Source organism: Mastigoproctus giganteus, chromosome 3 (genome assembly GCF_048544385.1).
Source record: "Mastigoproctus giganteus isolate SK-2022 chromosome 3, ASM4854438v1, whole genome shotgun sequence".
NCBI lineage: Eukaryota > Metazoa > Arthropoda > Arachnida > Uropygi > Thelyphonidae > Mastigoproctus > Mastigoproctus giganteus.
In genome coordinates this window covers 255,915,852-255,935,818 of record NC_143577.1, presented here as the reverse complement: position 1 = coordinate 255,935,818, position 19,967 = coordinate 255,915,852, and the positions used below count along the sequence as shown (strand labels likewise).

Sequence of the window (19,967 nt, the reverse complement as noted above, 5' to 3'; positions counted from 1 at the left end):
TCTTCAAATAAAATCGGTTGACGTACGTTTCAGAGTACACCAATGATACAATGATTGTTCCCCGAGTACGGGGAACAACTTTCCCATTCAAAAAAAAAAAAAAAAACTGTAGATTAAGAAAAAATTTTAATTTCAGTTGCAAAATCTAAATGGTAAATAACATTTATTCCAATTTTATTATTCCAATATCAAATTCAAATCTTTTTTAATTAAAAAACTCTATATACAGGCTCTGCCTAGCAATTGTTCAATTTTGTTCAAAGAACAAGAATTTCGAAAATCCACCCATTCAGCCACCCTTAGGGATCAATTCACAAGTTATTTTTAGTTCATTCTGCGCCAATTACGATCTGCTCTGTACAGCGTGGATGGCAAAGTTGGACGGATTGTGGAACTCCTACTTGAAGACTGTTTCCCTAAATCCGGCTGGTCCCTTACCTCACCAAAGTTCACACTTGTTGACGGGGTTCATCTTCGATCCTGACTTGCACCCGAAGGCCTTTGCAAACTCCACAGAGTTGGAGACAGATCCGGCGACCCTGAAAAATTTCGAGTATTTGAATGAAGCACATTCCTCTAGCCGCAAAAAATAGTAAGAAGAAAAGATAAAATATGGAAAATATCGATAAAATATTCAATATCAAAATATTCAAATAAAATATGGAAAATATCGATAAAATAATAAATTAATACCAAAATTCTTATGGATAGATGGATTAAGTGTAAAATCAATATTACAATTATTCAATACCTGAAGGAAACGAAACAGGACTTCCAGGTGTTGAGGACAAAGAGGCAGTGAGAAATTGGTTTTATTGCGAGAATTGAAGCGGGGTACACAGAAAGGTATCTTCTATGGAGAATAGATAAGAGTCTACGATACTGTAGACAAAAAGAGACCCACAGAGTTGTTCTCTGGGGTGAAGAGGAACGATTCTGAAACGACCACAAAGAGCTAAATAATTTCGACAGTGAAAGGGATTTTCAAAGTGTAAGAATTCAATGAATTTAATTTGAAGACTCTCAAGTCTGTGAGGAAGATATTCCCGTTGTAGAGACCAAATAATAATCAAAAATAGGAAGTGGAAGCTGCTGTAGAGAACAATTATAACTTTGTCACTCTTGAAAATCGAGGAAGAACTCGTAATTAAGCCAAGAAGTCATAGATATTACATGATCAACATGGGAAGGGAGATGAAAGTCAGATCGAAATAGGAACCCAAGTCCTTAAATCTATCAGTACTTGCAATTAGAGGGTTTCCAATATAATAATCAGTAAAGACAGAGGATATAACTGCACGATTCCAGCGATATAATTTACACATTTTAACGGGTTTAGAAACCAGTTATTTTTATTGAGTCAGACAGAGAGCGAATCAAGACAGGACTGGAGTTCATCGCTGTCAGTTGAAGAATAAATAACTTTTTATAGTTTAATGTCATATGCATAGAGTTGCCACTCAACATTAACGGACTGAAATAAGATTGACAGATCATTAGTATAAACAATAAAGAAGAACGGTCCCAACGGTGAGCCTTGAGGAACACTTTGCGAAACAGTAAAGGCAGTTGATGAAGTTGATCAGTTATTACAGATAGCTTGCGATTTCTAAGCAGTGAATGAAGCAAATCAGTAAAGGGGATCGTAGACCATAAGATGAAAACTTGAAGAGAAGAAGATTGATGTGGACAGAGTGAAATGCATGTGAAATATCAAGGATTTGCAAATTGGTTTGTAGGAAATGAGAGAACAAGACCAGATTTGAAACAGTTGATTTCCTCGAAAGAAAAGCATACTGATGATTATTGATAAAAGGGTGAAGGTAGGAACTAAGATATTTATAAAGTAGGAGTTCAAAAATTTTCGCAATTGTATTCAGTATAGTAATAGGTCGGTAGTTATTAGGCTTAGCTTTCTCACCCTGTTTTTTAGAGATCGGGATGATATAGGCATATTTGGACACTGAAGGGTAGCAACCATGAAGAAGACAGTAATTGAAGAGGTTTCTAAGAATTGTAACTAGAGATGGATTACTTAAATTAAAAAAAAAATCAGGAAGGATATCAGAACCAGGAGTAGTGAAATTTTTAAGCCAAGAAATGACTAATAGTGTATAGTGTGCTGAAATTCAGAGTTAGTGTCAATTTTAGGTGCCATAATCTTTAGCTGGACAGTCGGCTCCCCCTTCCCCTATATTTTAAAGGAAACCACCGGTCTTGTGATGTCACTTACCTGAATTTCCCAAGGGCATGCGGATCTGTGAACAAAAAGTCGAACTCCAGCGCAGGATTGTTGCTTTCACACCACAGCTGAAAGGAAAATAAGGGACACTGTTAACCAAACAAAACGTTACAATAAACACAAAGGCAAGCACTTTAAATATTTTATTTTATTTCAGTTAAAAGTATACGTGAGAGGGAACCGAGCCATTTCCTGTGGACACCACGTTCATGAGTCTTACATAGCAATTACATTCCAATACACGCGAAGTGTGCATAGACTGTCTAAATCTAACAAGACTACATTTAATCTATGAATTTCTTTTTTCCATATAATTTCTATGGCCAAAAGAAATAATAATTGCCAGATTTCTGCTCGTCTGATTTTAATGAAATTTGGGATGACTCCGCAAATCTTTCTATATAAACCAAGCATAAAATTTCGTGAAAATTCGTCCAACGCAAGCGATGTTTTTACATGCGGACGGACGAACAGACAGACAGGTAGAAAGATGGAAAGACGGACGGAGATGGTGAAGACCATGTCCCTCCATATATTAATATTATCATTAAATACTATTATTGCTGCTTTTGGATTTGTATCAGAGGTCTGAATAATTCTGGCATAACAGGAAATCCCATCACCTTCTGTATATTGAATTACAGTATACAGAAGGTGATGTATTTAATTGAGTCTGTTTAGAGTAGAATAGCTCCTGAAAGCAAAGAATATTATGCTGACGTTCTTTTACTGCTGAAACATTATACACCAAGTACCCATTTCATTAGGTAACCTACCCTTTCCATGAAATGAAGGGCTCCTTCGATGCCCTCGTCGGTAGCACATTCCATTGAATCACTGCCCTCCACACACCAGGTAGAAAAGACCTGAATTCGAATCCCGTAAACCGCACCAGGAATTTTATGGGTCTTTTTTTACAAAATGGCTCAGTTAGTCGGTCTTAGGAGGGTAGCATGTTTTTTCTCCAGAAAACTCGGGGTTTTTCGTCAGGCAAACAGTAAGTCGACCACAGAACATATGCAAACTACAGATATTATTTACGGCCCAATATGGCCTAGACTGAAACGTAAAATAATGAACCAATGTATACTCCCCACCATGACTTATGGAAGTGAAAAACCTTGGGCACTCACCAAAAGAATGGAAGAGAAGCTGAGAAATACACAGCGAAGAATGGAACGAATCATATTGGGAATCAGACTGTTAGATAAGAAGAGAAACACATGGATTAGGCAGCAAACTCAAGTAAAGGATATTCTTATCAAACTAAAGAACAAAAATGGTCTTGGGCAGGACACATAACTCGAAGACATGATGACAGATGGACTAAGAAAATAACAGAATGGTACAAGAGAAGGTAGAAGAAAACCTGGAAGACAACAATGGAGATGGACAGATGAAATTCATGAGTTTGTGGGTAGTAAATGGATGGCCAGTGCTCAAAACAGAAGGAACTGGAAAGTTGCTGGAGAGGCTTTCATCCTGCAGTGGATTGAAAATGGCTGATGATGATTGATGATGGCTTGGTTCCTGATGTGCCTAAACACTGCAACAACCAATTTTATAATAATAAAGAGTTGTATTGATATTTGAAGAAATATCAATACAACTCGTTAATACACACACACACACACACACACACACACACACAGAAAAAAACCTGGCTCTTCCTTACCCGTCCATAACTGATGAAGAACATCTGGTCAGAAGTAAACTTTTCAAATCCCGGAAGCCTCGGTTCTGGTCCATTTTCTTCCTCCCACTTCTTGTAAGCCTATACACGAATCAAAATAGGAGTCAGTTACAGGACACATCCATTCGTCAATTGAAAATGCAACACGAGCTCACAGAAGGTGCACGTGATGTGAATTTCTGTACTGGTTATAACCCAAAATATTTTTGGTTTAAACCAGTCACTGGAGATCAGCGGACACCAAAATATGCTTTAATGTAGAAAGACCCGCCCTCGAGGAAATATCAAAAATCAAGAGTGTTTATGACTGAGTTGAATACGTACCATGTAAGCTTGTTTCAGCCCACCATTGTCTGCGATATTTTCTCCCAATGTTTGGAAACCATTCATCGGAACCTCCTGAAAAGAAAAATCATCAATATTAAGATTACATTAGTACTGTTCTTTCGGTTACTATAATCAATTATGCCGAAAAATAATCTTTTTTTTTCTTTTCTATAAACAGTGATTCTAATAAATTTAAACCAGAATTTTTATGGGCTTTTTTTTCACAATGGCTGAGTTAGTCTATCTCAGGCGAGGGTAGCGTGGTTTTTCATCCCGGAAAGTAGAGTTTTTCGTGGAGCAAACAGCAAATGGACCAGAACATACGTAATTTTATATTTTATATGGCGCAATAGGAAATAAGTTGCTGATGACCTTAAACCTTGCAACAGCCAACCAGTTTTATTAACGCTTTTGAGACATTATATATTATTATGTTTCCAAGGCAAACTACACACAGAAATCAAAACATGTGATAATAAAACTGAAGACAGCTGAATATGACCTGGTTTTACAAGGAAGGACGACACCCATTGAACCTTCTCACCAATACATTTGTGAAATTACCTTTGGCTTTGTATTAATCAACAGCTTCATGTTTGGCACTCTCCAAGCTGAATTTCTGCGAGATGTGCCATCTCTTGTTTTTCTTTTTCCTTATTATACAACTATTGTGTATTATTACGAGTAATTAATTATTAGTGATTATGAAATTTATCAAAGCTATAGATAAGAAGAGCATTGTGTAATTAATGTTGTTCTGAATGAATTGTCCATGGTTTTCTTTCTGGAAATTTTCCATCCTGAAAAAGATAATAAAATCGTGCAGTCTACGTACACAGTATACCAATGCGATTAGTCGCAAAGAACTTACTTGATTTTCATATTTTAGAGAAAACTTGTTGTACTGGTCCACGAAACATTGGGCCCTCTCAGTAAATTTGGCTCGGAAGGACTCCGTCCACCAGTCGCGGTTAAGTCGTCCATGAGCATCCCACAGGACCCCTGCAGATCGCAAATTAATCATTACTTCTTGGTTTATTTAATAAATTATTCATGCAGTACACGATAACTCAATTACATTGCATGGCACGTGGTATACACTGAGTGGCCAGTTTATTAGGTACATCCACGTCATGTCATCTAAGGAACAGGCTGCGAAACCAAAAGTAGCCTCGCGTGTTATGCTATCTGAGCAGATGATCCTGCTCCTAAAAACAAACTGAACAAGAAAACTGAATGAGTATTTTGCATCTACATTTACATGTGAGGAATTATTAAGGTTTGGAAATGGCAGAAGGTTATCAAATTGTAGCAGGGTGCTTAATGATTTTGGAATAACTGAAAGCAAAGTGGAGGAGAAATTGTTGAAGTTAAACATAAGAAAAGCGTCTGGGATGGATGGGATCTATCCAGTTATAATAAAGGAGGCGGCAAAGGAAGTAAGCAAACCCTTAGCCATAATTATGAGGGCATCCTTGGACTCAGGGGAGGTTCCCACGGACTGGAGATGTGCAAATGTGTCCCCAATTCACAAAGGTTGATCGAAGGGTGACACGAGTAATTACAGACCAGTTAGTTTAACTTCTGTTCCGGGTAAAATAATGGAGTCGCTGGTTAAAGATGCATTGCAGGATCATCTAGACAAGACTGCAGCAATAATTCAGACACAGCATGGGTTTGTTAAGGGAAAGTCTTGTCTGACAAATTTGATTGGTTATTATGATGTGGTCACAAAGGAACTGGATGCAAAAAATAATTTTGATATCATGTATTTGGATTTCAGGAAAGCTTTTGACACTGTTGCGCATGGAAGACTATTGTACAAATTGGAGCAGAATGGTATTAAGGGTAAGTTGCTACAATGGATAAAAGAATGGTTAAGTGGGAGAAGACAGAGGGTGTTTATCAATGGGTGCTGCTCTTCCTGAACTAATGTTATTAGTGGAGTCCCACAGGGTTTGGTGTTGGGTCCACTGTTGTTTTGTATATTTATCAATGATACTGATGAAGGTATATCAGGCTTAATGTCGAAGTTTGTAGATGATACAAAGGTTGGCAGGGTTGTTAATGGCAGTGTGCTACTGCAACAGGATCTAGATAATTTGGGCAGATGGGCTAAGAAGTGGCAACTGAAGTTTAACCTTGACAAATGCAAAGTACCGCATATGGGTAGAAGTAACCCCAGAGAAACGTACCAACTGTGTGCTACTACACTTAATGTGGTAGAAAATGGGAGTAATTGTGCAGTCAGATATGAAGTTTTCTGAGCAATGCAGACAGGCTGCCAGGGCAGGTCATGGGGTTTTGTCAATGATATTTAGGAATTTTGCTAGCAGGAAAAAGGAGGTGATTGTCCCTCTGTATAAGGCAATGGTCAGGCCATGCCTTGAGTACTGCGTACAGGTCTGGGGGCCTCATTTTAGGAAGGATGTAGATTTGCTTGAGCGTGTACAGAGAAGGGTAACAAGATTGATGAGGGGAATGAAGGGATCCTCTTACCAAGAGAGGCTTAAGTTCTGCAAATTGCAGTGGCTGGAGACTAGGCACCTGCGCGGTGATCTGATTGAGGTATATAAGGCCTTGAATGGGTTGAGCACGCTGAATTCTGATGGGATACTTCCACTTGTTCAGATTACGAACCTAAGGGGGCATGAATTCAAATTAAGAAAGGACAGATGTAGAATAATATGCGGAAATTTGCCTTTAGCCAGCGGATGGTTAATTGTTGGAACAAACTTCCATCTGTCGTTGTGGAAGTTGATAGGTTAAATAAATTTAAGGAGGAACTGGACAGGCATTTGGAGGGTATGGTGTGATTTTTTTTTTTTTTTTTTTTTTGGCTGATGCTGCATAAGCTCCTACACTTGCTTTCTTGCATCACACGCCACTACTACTACTACAACTATTTCTGTTTATACTCTGGAACAACCATCAGATGAGTTCACAAGGAACCGCGAATACCGTTATTAGAGAAAAAACCGTTAATCGTGTTTAGCAGTCACGTAGTTTAGAATCACGGTCCACTCAAAGAACTTTTGCTACTGCACTCTCGCTCCTGACCATTTCGCTGATGTAGCGAAATGGTCAGGAGTGTCATGTATGGTATTATATGAATTTGGATTGCATCAAGACAAATGTCCAACTCAAATTCATTGTTAATTTAACACGTTCAGACTTGAACAATCCGTACTTAGGTGCCCAATATCAACTGAATATCAACAAAAAAAAAAAAAAAATCCCTCATCCAGGAATACTTTTTAAGATGCTAGCAGTAGCGCGTACCTGGAAGCTGAAGTATAATGAGTACCAGAAAAAAAAAAAAAATCAAAGAAAGTTTAACGGTCAAACTGGTGTCTGCATGACATTCAGCTGGAGAACAGAGTGGCCCAAGTGACTTTGGGCGCAGTATAATAGTCGACAGCAGACGCGCAATTGCAAGTATCGTGGACACCGCCCTACTGAGATGTTCAAGCACAACAATGTCTAGTGTCTTTCGAGTTCAGCTGAACCGTTCAGTTGATATGAAAGGTAAAAAGAATTGTGCAACTATGCTGCACAATTTTTTACAATTGTTTTCACCTTCCATCGCCACTGTGCCTCTTTGCACACCACTGTTGTGTCATGCGAATATTTAAATGATAGCGTGGTACAATATTGGTGGGCAAAGAAGTATTAGTACTATCAGAGGAAAATGATGCATTAATTTGTCTAGTTCTTTTTTGAATTTATTGAAACTATCCACCTCCACAATAACAGATGGAAGTTTATGTCAAAAATAAACTACCCGCTGGCTGAAGGCAAACCTCCACACATCTATCCTGCAACCATTCTTTCTCAATTTGAATTTATGTCCCCTTCATGTGTAGTCTGAGCAAGAGGAAAAATCACGCCAGCATTGAGCATGCTCAATGAATTCAAAGCCTTAAACACCTCAATCAGATTACTCCCCAAGTGCCGCTTCAATTTGCAGAAAGGAAGCTTTCCTTGATAAGTCCACCCTTTAGTTCCCTTCAGCAATCTCGTTGTCTTTCTCTGCACCCATTCCAGCAACTTTACATCCTAAACCTGAGGCCTCCAGACCTGTATGCAATGCTCAAGATGCTGCCTAGCCATTGTCTTGTACAATGGGATAATCATCACCTTATCCCTGCTAGAAAATTTCTTGTATATCGGAGTGCATCGCAAGTATATCGGCATGGACTAAAGTTTGGAGATCTTGTCAGGGACGAGGTATACTACAGATTGTAGGAACTCAATAAGACAGGAGGCGACCTCTTCGAGTTTCACTCTGTTGAAAGCAAGCAACAGAGTGGTACAGTGGGCGCAGGAACGCCGACATTGAACATTTGAAGAATGGGAAAAAGTCACCCGTCCGATGGGTCCGTGCTGAGAGCAGGATCAAGTTATACCTGGAATGAATCAACGGGATCATCCTGCCAGGTGTCAACATTTCAAACTGATTGAGGGAGTGTTTTCGTGGTGCCCAAGTCTGGTTCTCTAATAGAAACGGATCAACGTCAAAATGCGACAACCTACTTTCACATTATTGCCGACCAGCTGCCTTTCATGCTCACCATTTATTTACCCTATAGCAGTCACTTCTATCAGTACAAAGCATCATATCACAACTTCTTTACTCTGGTATGTGCAGTCAGCAGATCTCAACCCGATTAGGCATCTGTGGGATCAAGTGAATAAGTGGGGTGGAATGACCTCCCCCTCCCAATTTGAAGCAACTGATAGGTCTGCATCGGTTTGAATTTATGTCACCGTTTTCTGTAGAGTTCATGCTCCAAAGAACTGAGACTCTTCTGAGGACTAAAGGAGGTTCTATTCGTTACTAGGTCGGTGTACCTAATAAACGGTCCACTCAGTAATGGGACGTTTGGATTAATAGCAAAGAGAAAAATAACACGAATGGTTATAAATAAATGCATTTTATTCTGACTCGTGCTTTGTTTCTCAACAATCCGGCTAATTTCCTGTCAATCAAACAGTTCTTTAAATTTCTGGGCACATCAAATTTGAAACTTAGGAAAGAAATCGTTGCTCACCTGTATTATCGAATCCGTGTGTGATTTCGTGTCCAATTAGCCCTCCAAATGGACCGAAGTTCAGATACCTGAAAGAGGAAAAAACATTATATAAAACCACAGTACAGTGAAGTTTTTCGCGGCACTCCCAAGAATACTTCACTTATATTTCTGGATTTATAATGCGACTTCCGCACGAAACAAATGAAAGTCGCAAGGAGTGAGGTCAGGCTCTTGGTTGCACGCGCTGCAAGAAATTTTGCTTCGCGGTGCGATGGAAGTTATCCACGTCTCAAATAGCCCAGGCGGTTTTCCTACGAAAGGAGACACCCAAGTTCTTTCAGAAGTGAGTGGTGCGAGTGGTAATTTGCCGTATTCTCCAGGCTTTTGAAAATACACTTGGAGAAGAAGGGCATGACAGTGTCAGAGAACAATTACACTTACCTTCTTTGTGGACAGCACAGCCTTAAAGTTCTTCATTGGGAGGTGAGCCATAATCTGTTTGAAAGCGGACGATGTGTAGATTTAAAAAGGGTGTATGTCACTGAGAGCTGGCTTGGGTGGAACAATCAAACTTTCTTAGTTTGAGAGTAAGTACAGTGCATATAATTATAATGGAGATTAAACCGCTATCTTTTATATAAAGATAGCATTTTAATATCCATTAAATTCGTCACAGTCGATCTCTTTGGAATCACAGTGTGTAAATATGGAGGTCTTTTCTAAAAAAAATGCATGACAAGACTCTTCTCCTATGCAGCGGACCACATCCTTCAACCGAAGTACTAGAGAAGTTGGAGTGGACATAAAGTTCACAGTCCAACGGTTGATGATCTGATTTGAAGAAGAAGGTTGGTTTGATAGGTTCTGCATGAAGGATGTTGTGAAAAATGAGGTCGAGCTGCTGATTTCCCCGAGTTGGGGGAGTTTGAAGAGGATGAAGGTCGAGCATATGTAAAATGTTTTCCAGAGAAGACCTGGCCGTTGAGTATCTTGGCAGGGGCATGTTGAAATCCCCTACGAGAATAGTAGGGACTTTGGGTTGGAGGTTGGTAGTAATCCAAGCTACTAGTTCCGTTTTAACCTCTGGGGTGTGTTCTGGAGAGAGGTAGACAGTGCAGACCTGTATTCTAATTTCATCGAGGTCAAGGATTACAGAGATGGCTTCAAAGTTTTCAGAGCGACTTGAGTTGGTCCTATGTTGAGAAAAGTAATTTTTATAGATGATTGCCACTCTACCACCACCACCACGGCGAATGACCCGTCCGTTAGCTTGAGCAACATAGCTCAAAGGGTGGCAAAGGGTGTCAATAGATCTATTGTGGTTCAGTCAGGTCTCCATTAAACAAATAATATCGTACTCTGCAGTAAAGAAAATATACTGAAGTGTATGGAGTTTGCAACTGATTTCTCTTATGTTGTGAATGTAGCATCTGATAGCTACAGATGCAGGTGTGGATGGGACACTCTGTAGTTGCTATGCTTGAGTATTATTATGTCCTCTCTGGAGCACACGAGCTTTTCTGTCTTCAAAAGGTTTGATTATGGTATTTCGTGGCTCAAGCTGATTAGCGGTTGACAGGGATCGGCTGGCTTTGAGACAACGAAAGAGGCATAAGCTGCGTGCCTCGTACGTAGTTGTCTAACATCTACTCTGATGGAGTATTCCTTTCAATACATTTCTGTAATTGCCTGTATAGTGGTTTATGGATTTAATCTTGACACAAAGATTTGGTCCCGAGTCAATACAGCCGTTACATTGTAGTTATATGCTGGGCAAGTCGTTCGCTGATTGGGTTTCGGATGATGTCTTATGATACCCTTTTCATTGATGTTTGTTAGAGATGGAGGGGAAATAAGACACAGCGCCGGGATTAAGAGGTTGGTTCTCTTCATGGGTGTCGTTTTGGTTGTCTCTACCCTTGAGTCGGACGCTAGTTGGGCTGATAGCGGTAACGTCGGCATAAGACCGCCAAAACGATTGTTTTTGTTGTGGTGGGTTTAGACAGCAGCCGACAACCTCATTGACTGTATCCACTGAATTAGTACCAGAAAGTGTTACACCCCTTATCTTCTGAGTATCCTTCTTCAATGTATCCTCTCTGTTGTCATTTTTACTGTATGAATTTCAGATGAGGGGTTTTTATACATTGCGATGCAGCTCTGAGAGGAAAAGGTTGTACTGTTATGCGGATGCTTATCGATTTTTTCCTGTTCGAAGGCGACAAAACATTCTTCAGCTTGCGGTATGTGTCCACTTGTTGATGAGATCATCACTGGGAACTGTTTCTGTATTTTGTGCTCTAAGTATTTGGTTTTCGTCGATCAAAACCGCTAGATTTTCTTGAACGTTCTTCAGATTCAAAGTTATACTTTCTATTTCAGGAAACCGTACTTGCTATTAGCAGTGCATGACTACTTTCAGCATTGCTTATACTTTCAGTTTGCGTGCTTTTATTCAGAGAACGTGTATTGATTTCTTGATTGTCAGAGCCCGGATAGGACTCTAGATCTAAGTAATCTTGAGTGCTCTGAGGAAATTGTGTAAAATTATCATCATCCAGCGATTCATTTGTTTCTTCGTTCATTTAACGTGTGGTCACTCTCAGGAGTATCGGCATCGATATCCGTTAGAGTTTCAGGGTGTTTATTTTGTGGTTCTTGAATGAGAGCTTCATCTGGCGCCTTACAGGAAGCTATTTGTTTCGTGTTTTCTGATTGCAAATAAATAGCCGTCTTTTAGCTTTGGGCAATTTAGTAAGGTTTGTCTTGGTACAAGAATTACAGATCAGCCCGAGGCATTTAATGCATTCAATAATCATTTCTTTATTATCACCACAAATTTTACATTTTAATTGACCCGGAATGATTTCTCGTTGTGCGAGAAATCATTCCGGGTCAATTAAAATGTAAAATTGACTGAGTACGCAATTCTGTATAGTTCTGAAATTCCTCTGCTACCTTTAGTGCACTATTGAACTTTCAAGTACTTACAGTGTTCTCAGTAATTAAGAGATTATTGTGCCATCTGTGGGTGGTATACATTGTTTGACCCTTATTGCTTGCGGTATTGTCTTAAGAGTATTTGGAGCGCTCGTTTTACTTCTTAGTGTCTACCTACGTAGCCAGCATTTACACGTGGTTAATCTCAAGAGGTTTATCACGAGAGAGATACTGTATATCCTGAAAGTTCTTGTTGTTGGTAATTAATGTGCCCAGCTCAAAGAACTCCCTAGTTTCATCTTTAAAAACAAATAATATATTACCTGGATAAATCCAATATTTGAGTAATATATCCTCTTGTTCAGCTAACAATGATTAATCCAACCATTCTAAATTATAAGTTAAACTTTACAGAAAAACTTAGTAGAAATACCTGAAAACGAAGAGCACTAAAATCAGGCGACATTTAACAATTATTTTACCGAATTCCATTTCTTGATATACCTGCACACCATGCCACTAAAAGAATGTTTAAGATTTATGGAAGAAGCCTACAAGAAGTACCGCTACCTGTATACGGCCTACATTGACTATGCTGATGGAGACACTGAAGACACAAAGTCAACCAGACACTGACACATTTCCTAGAAGCAGCCATGCCAAAATGGAGGACCACCATCAAGTTCAGGAACATCACGACCAGACCGACTCCCATCACAAGAGGAATCTTCCAAGGAAATGCCCTCACTCCCACTATGGTTCTGTCTAGCATCTAACCCACCGTACACCATGCTCAATAACACAAAGTTTAGATATACTCTAAAAGAAGGGAGGAACAACCTGCACCCTCTCTCTCTCACTCACCTGATATACGTGGGTAAAATCAAACTCTATGCTATAACTGAGAATCAACTCTAACAGCTACTCCATATCACCAAAGGGTTCAGAGCTGACATCAGGACGCAGTTTGGCCTAGACAAATGCAAGATCCATGGATTGCATCAAGGACATCTAGTGGAAGAAACTGCCAGATGAAGACTGGTGAAGAAATTGAAACCATGACAGAGGAAGAAACCTACAAAAATTTGGGGATGATGCAGGCTCACCAGCCATAAGGAAAACGTAACGCAACCCTCAACCTTAACAAGAAGATCCAATTCTTACAGTCAGAAAGATGAGCGAAGAAGGCACTCCATGGCAGACTCCACTTCCATCAAGGCTACATAAATAAAACGACTTCTAACGTATTTTTCAGGAGTGTAGAGTGTAGAGTGTGTTTAGTGTCAAACGGCACCAGGGGTTCCTCCCCATCTCCGCGTAGTATACATTGTGGGTGTGAAACAGAACGCTGCAAATGCCAGAGGTTTAAAAGTGTATGGATTTTGTACATGTGTAGTGTCGTGTTCCTCTGGTCATTTAGCCGTTGTGCCCCTAATGGAACCCAACGTTGGCCACACTCTTCCCCGTGGAGGCAAACCAGGTACATCACTATTATAATTATTTACTCTGGCAGGTCCTGCCACCTAATTTCCCGAGATTTCAGTGGCAAGGACCTATATATACAGGGTGTCTCAAAAATACACGGCATAACTTCAGGAATGAGTTCCTCATATGTAGACAATAAAAATATTGTATATCAACATAGTTCCGGAAATGCTTGGTTCCCGATTTATTAACCGGGATGTCTTATCTCCCGCGGGTGATTTCCTTCATCACAAGGTACTGACAGGTACGGAATGGAAAACCACAAGAATCTGTGGTTTTCCATTCCGACCATGTTATCAAATCAGGAGCAAGCGGATATGCACTTTATGTACGGTTTGGCGGACGGCAATGCAATTCTGGAGGCTCGTCGTTTGTACCACGAAAGGTTCCCAGAACGAAGATGTCCAGACAGGAAAACGTTTGAAGGTATCCATCGCCACCTTTGTGAACATGGGACCTTTACACCTCGTGCTGCCGACAGAGGACGACCAAGATCTACGACTCCTGAAGTAGAGGGGTAGACCAACTGCCTGGCCTCCATGCTAACTAGATTTAAACCCACTAGATTTCTTCTTGTGGGGCCATTTAAAGTTATTGGTGTATTCGACTCCGGTAGCTGATGTAGAAACTCTCCGCAATCGAATTGTGGCAGGTTGTGAGACAATACGAAACATACCAGGAATTTGGCATCGTCTTCGCGAGTCCATGAGACGTCGATGTGAGGCCTGTATTCAGGCAGAAGGTGGACATTTTGAACAATTACTATAAGGTGATGTGAACAGTTAAGTGTCATAGACAGACCTTCAAAACTCGGAAACCAAGCATTTTCGGAACTATGTTGATATAAAATATTTTTATTGTCTACATATGAGGAACTCATTCCCGAAGTTATGCCGTATATTTTTAAGACACCCTGTATATATATAAAAAAGGGGGGTGAGAAGAAATAGGGTTAGCCGAGGTAATTAAAAATTGTGTTAATTGAATTTTTGAGTGTGGAGTACGATTACTAGGGGTTGATTTGAACACTAGTCATGTAAATTTTTAAGAGAGAGCGGGGGGGGGGGGAAACAGTCAGAAATATGGGGTCAATAGAGAAGACGACCGCAATGTGTCAGTGGGGCAGGCCCATGCCCCACCAGAGGGAAGGAGGGATCAGCAGGGGAGGAGACAAAGAGACCGTCAGCTCCCCCCCGCTAGGGGAAAACGGAAAGAAAGGACCATGCAAGAGAGCATGGGTCTGAGAGCCAAAGTGGCCTTGAACAGCAAAGCTGTGACTAGCAAGAAATCTGTGAACAGCAAAGCTGTGAAGGAGTTCCAGCTTCCCTTCTTAGGAGTTCCAGTTTGTGAGTCTAGTCCAGTCTAAGAAATGTCACTCATGGGAACAGGGTCCCATTTTCCAGTTTCTTCTAGTTATGGTATGAGTCTAGTCGCACTTGGGACGCATGTCCCGTCCAATTGTCACTAAAAATGTAGAGGGTCCGTTCAGTGAGTCTGGTCCGGTTTTGGTGGTCACTCTTGGGACTGATGTCCTGTTCTGTGTGGTGACGATGACGTAGTGATTGGTTAGTTTATGTTTCAAGAGCGGAAAGCTCTTCCCCGAAACCGAAAGATTCATGCTCGCCAGCCAAGACCAGGTATCAATACCAGGAACTATGGGAAACACATCGCCACGACCATGGAGTGACCGATGACACGCACATGTCGAAGGTGTCACCTGCCACAGAAACAATCAAGCACACACTGCGGGATGGAGGGTGATCACCCAGACGGAGTACACGCATAGGCACGACCAGGTCGCAAGGATAATACATCAGAAGCTATCACAAAAATGCCAGTTGATCAAAGAAAATGTATCCTATTACAACTGTGAAACCTCTATTAGAAGTCCCTATTCACAAATTATGTTGGGACCGCGCGATGTTAATGGACAAGACAATCCCACAAACATCCACATATAACCCTGGACAAGAAGGAAGTGGCTGATCGACATAGCGGTGCCCAATACGTCTCAAATAGCCCAGCAACCTTCAGAAAACGGACGAGGAAAAGATCAGAAAATACAGAGACATAAGGCAGAAGGTCAAAGATATATGCTATGTGTATATGGACCAAGTAGTGACCATCCCAATCATCGTCTCAGCTGCCGCCGCCGTCATAGTGCCAAACAGCCTCCTAAAAACCTAGGATAATAGTAATAGTAACCAGGTACAACAAACCACCGTATTCACTTGGTACTAGTAGCTGTCACAGAGTGAAAAATAAAATCCCATAAGGAGAAAAAGTCATAATAAAAATAATAAAGCGATCGGTCAGTGTAGAAATGTTTTTGGTAATTATTTCAAGAATAAAGGCATTACTTATTGTGCATTAGTGACTCTTCCTCATAACACAACTGTGGCTTCTGTTTGTATGTGTCTTTGTGTCAATCACGCTGAGTGAAGTTGATGCTGGAGAGGGACACCAAAGGGCAAACAAGTCAGATACTGCAATAGGTTTGCTTGGTAGTGCGTCAATTAGTCCGTCTTCTTCAATTCACTTTTGGAATCGGTATGTGCATTACGTACTCTTGAGTTTCCCGTTATTCTGGAACACTCAACACTCAAAAACTTAAAGGATACCGGCCCTTTCGAATTGATGTCCATCAAGGAAAATCCACTCTTTTCTAATCTAAAAATCAGCAAATTATGGGACCATCTCCAAAGAGGAAAATTTCTCGGAAAATTTGAACAGCACTGCTGTTTGGATTTTTATTTTCTATAATATTTATTGAAATATTTGCGTGTGCTGTACCTCCCAATAGAGGTCCCCAACCATACAGGATCCGGAGCCTTCTGTTTTAAGGGGAAATTTGAAACACAAACAAAACAAAAAAAAAATTTAGAAGGCTCCGAAATTAAACTTTCATGATTAATAATTTCATAATAATACAACAAACCAAAACGAGAGGACTACTTACCATGGTCTGTCTTGGTCGTATACCGGCTGCAGCAAAATGGAGAACGGAATGGCTAAAACACAAAAAAAAAAAAGACAGTTCATTGCTTCAGCAGCCAAACATATTTTACATTAGAGACCTCGGTACCATCTACAACTGATGCTAAACCTCATAGAGACTTTTGAGATTTAAAATCAGCACGTGTATAAAATTTCAAAGTAAATTAGAAGAAACATAATACTTTACAAGTACATTTTGGCCAGGTTTTTTTGAAGCAGAAGTCCATCTAACTTTTAATTCCGACAAATCCTCCTCCTTGAGTCCCTTTTCTGTAGTAATTCATATCTTCACCTACAGTGAAACGGTTTTATACTTTTAAGTTTCCCTTTGAAAATACTTCATCCCGCACGTTTTAAAAATTTTTTGTCAGCCCCCTGTTCTGCAATGGTTTTCCCATTTTCTCTCTTACTAGTTCGACCTTCTAAATTCTTCTTATGAGCAGACATCACATAGAAATTATAAAACTGTAGTTTTATTGCATTCTCATGAATGTCTATGTGTTATTTGCGCAGGGTTCAGCTCAATACAAGTCAAATATGAAGGAACAGAAGAGATTCAGAGTACTGTCACAAAGAATGAAATTGGAGCACTGGCCAGAAACAAATTTTTCAAAAAAGAAGGGTATAGACCAAATGTTATTCATAATGAAAGCTTTAGGGCTATAAGGAGTGAAAATGTATCTTCTGAACTCTAGATAAAATTGTGTAAGTAGGGTGATCACCCAGACGGAGTACCGATTTTCTGTTTGCTGGCTTTTTTCATCCAGCAAACAGAAAATCGGTACTCCTTACTACAAGAACAAAAACCGTTAGGATTTCAAGTCTTTAATCTGGAAGGCATAAGTTGTTACTAAGCTCACAAGTCACTCAAAATAATCGTGTAATAATTGGCTTTAAATCCCCTCTCTTCTTACAGATATCCTTACGCCATCCCTAGACGGATGCCAGAAAAAGAACAGCAAGGTGCGCTCTTCTAATTCAGGTTACAGCAATAGCGAATCTGTAGATCCTACAGTTTGGCCAAGCGAGCGCAAACCCGATTTTACTACAATTCCATCCGCAAGGACCATACTATTTGAATGCCATAAGAATCTTTACTAAGTCCTTTGTTCAGGACCACTATTTTGGTCTTTACAAATTAACATTAAAACATGCATTTTCCCTTCCAGTTCTGATTTAAAGGGAAATTAAAATCGAAAATACTTTCCCCACATCTGGGAAGGCTCTCTCTCTCTCTCTCTCTCTCTCTCTCTCTCTCTCTCTCTCTCTCTCTCTCTCTCTCTCTCTCTCTCTCTTCACAAATATGAAATTTTCGTACTCAGGACACTATTGGATAGAAATTAGCACAATAATTAGCAAGAGCAATGAAAATTGTCAAATTTTTACCGGAACATCAGCATAAAATGGGTTTCACAACATGATGGAGGAGTTTTTTGAATGTATAATCTATCTATGGCAAAGAATTTGTTGAGGAAAGTGTTGATTGTCATTGCTATGTCTAATAATGCACCAAGCAGTACAAACCGGTACCAAAGTTGTTTTACGAACACTCATTTATTCCACATCCATTTGTTCCCAAAATGCTCCGAAACATGTTGCTCTGGTACTCGTGCACGATCCACATGACGAAGAACTAACACGATCTGATCTCCGACAAGAACGTATAAAATTTGCCCTCCAGTTCCTGGACTCAATGTAGATGGTTAAAATGATTTAACAGAATCTGTACATGGATGAGAGCATTTCCAGCACTCGTAGGTAGTTGGTACTATCATCGTCTTCCATACATCGGGTGAAAATGACGCGAGGAATTTTTATGAGTCGTTTTTACATCGTGGCTGAGTTAGTCGGTCTCGGATGCAGGTAGCATGGTTATTTCTCCCGAAAACTCGATGTTTTCGTCTAGCAAAGCAAATCGACCACACGCAATTTACAGGCATAATACATACGCGCAATATGGCCTAAGTTGCTGAAGTGCCTGAGATTCTACAACAATAACAAGAGACCTTCCAACCCACAGGCTGCGTGAACACCAATTAATATTAATGTTTGCATAGCGAGTGTCACATTTGACCTAATATGCAATAATTATTGTTATTAGATCCCAGGCAGTCTCCTCCACACTTTGCCCATGAAATTTCTCTGTGTTCTCAACTGGTACTTTGTGGTACACTCTACGGCTAGTTTTCTCATTGGACTTTGCTTTTTCCGAGTTCACATTCATCGTCTTCTCACAAGTAGCTTGATCAATGCATCCGTACGACTTCTGATTGTGGCATTATCTCAAGCACAAAGTTAACTATCAAAAATTCGCGCTCTGGTCGAGGTGAAGATAACATTAAAAAACACCATGCGACAAGTGTGCAGGAAATGCTGCAAGATACAGTAATGGTGCAGTTCTTCATTTTCTTTTCAGCGTATTGTTAAATCGATGGTTTGCACAAAGAAGAATTTTAACAACATCGCAAGCAACGTGTAAGCCTTACAATATATTGGGTTCTAAATACAGTCATGAGCCAAAACATTATGACCACCCGCACATGAATAAGTCTCCTACTCCTTTGGTCTTTCAGCAAGACCATCTGCTAGATGGTCTGCTAGGAAACGTTTCTCTGGTTGTAGTCCGCTGCTAATTGCACGTGCAGCGCCATTCGCCTCGATTGTCAACAAATGGTGGTCTATTTGTCAGCACATTGAGTGGTTGTCCCTCTTCGGGTCCCCTCAACGTGGGCACCTGTACGTGGTGAGGGGACCTCCCAGTGATGCTGCTGGGTTTCCAGATTAGCATCACTGGGATCTAACGCCCATACCTTGGTTCCAGGGTTACATCGTTGGAATCCGGCGTGTGCAGCCGTGCGCCGCGACCCGTGGAAGCGGAAAGGGGGATCCTGGTGGTTGAGGGGCCCAGCTTCAATACACCACTTTGGCCCCTGCTTCGACGAGACGGGTGGTCCCGGACCGGCTCGACTGGGATCAATCGGCGGGTGGTTCTATACTGTTAGGGTCAACTGCGTTCCAATAAGTCTCCCTCCCTTTGGTCCTGGGACGGGATAAAGACTTATTGGTAACGTGGGTATGGTGTTCTAAGCGAACTCGGCGTCCCATTCGTGTACGCAGTACCTGCTAGTTCACGGGTGGGCGCCCCCTCGTAGGGCTCCGTGGTGGGTGAGGTACTTAGGCATCAGACACTTTCTCTTTACTCCTATGAGTAATTTAAATCTTTCTTCTGGGGCCCCAACAAGGCCCC

General features: G+C 40.6%; 1 protein-coding gene across 1 annotated transcript in view; it reads right to left on the bottom strand.

Annotated features, from left to right (window-relative positions):
* Nucleotides 1–339: 339 nt before the first annotated feature.
* LOC150089084 (endothelin-converting enzyme 1-like) overlaps nt 340–19,967 on the bottom strand; it is a 34,546-nt gene continuing 14,918 nt past the window's right edge. The window contains exons 9-15 of the mRNA XM_090371043.1: nt 16,683–16,734; nt 9,317–9,384; nt 5,134–5,264; nt 4,260–4,334; nt 3,918–4,016; nt 2,234–2,310; nt 340–539 (exon numbers count right to left, since the gene is read on the bottom strand). Coding sequence (XP_090227169.1) covers nt 440–539; nt 2,234–2,310; nt 3,918–4,016; nt 4,260–4,334; nt 5,134–5,264; nt 9,317–9,384; nt 16,683–16,734 — 602 coding nt within the window. The 3' untranslated portion in view covers nt 340–439. The remainder of the gene's footprint in view (nt 540–2,233; nt 2,311–3,917; nt 4,017–4,259; nt 4,335–5,133; nt 5,265–9,316; nt 9,385–16,682; nt 16,735–19,967) is intronic.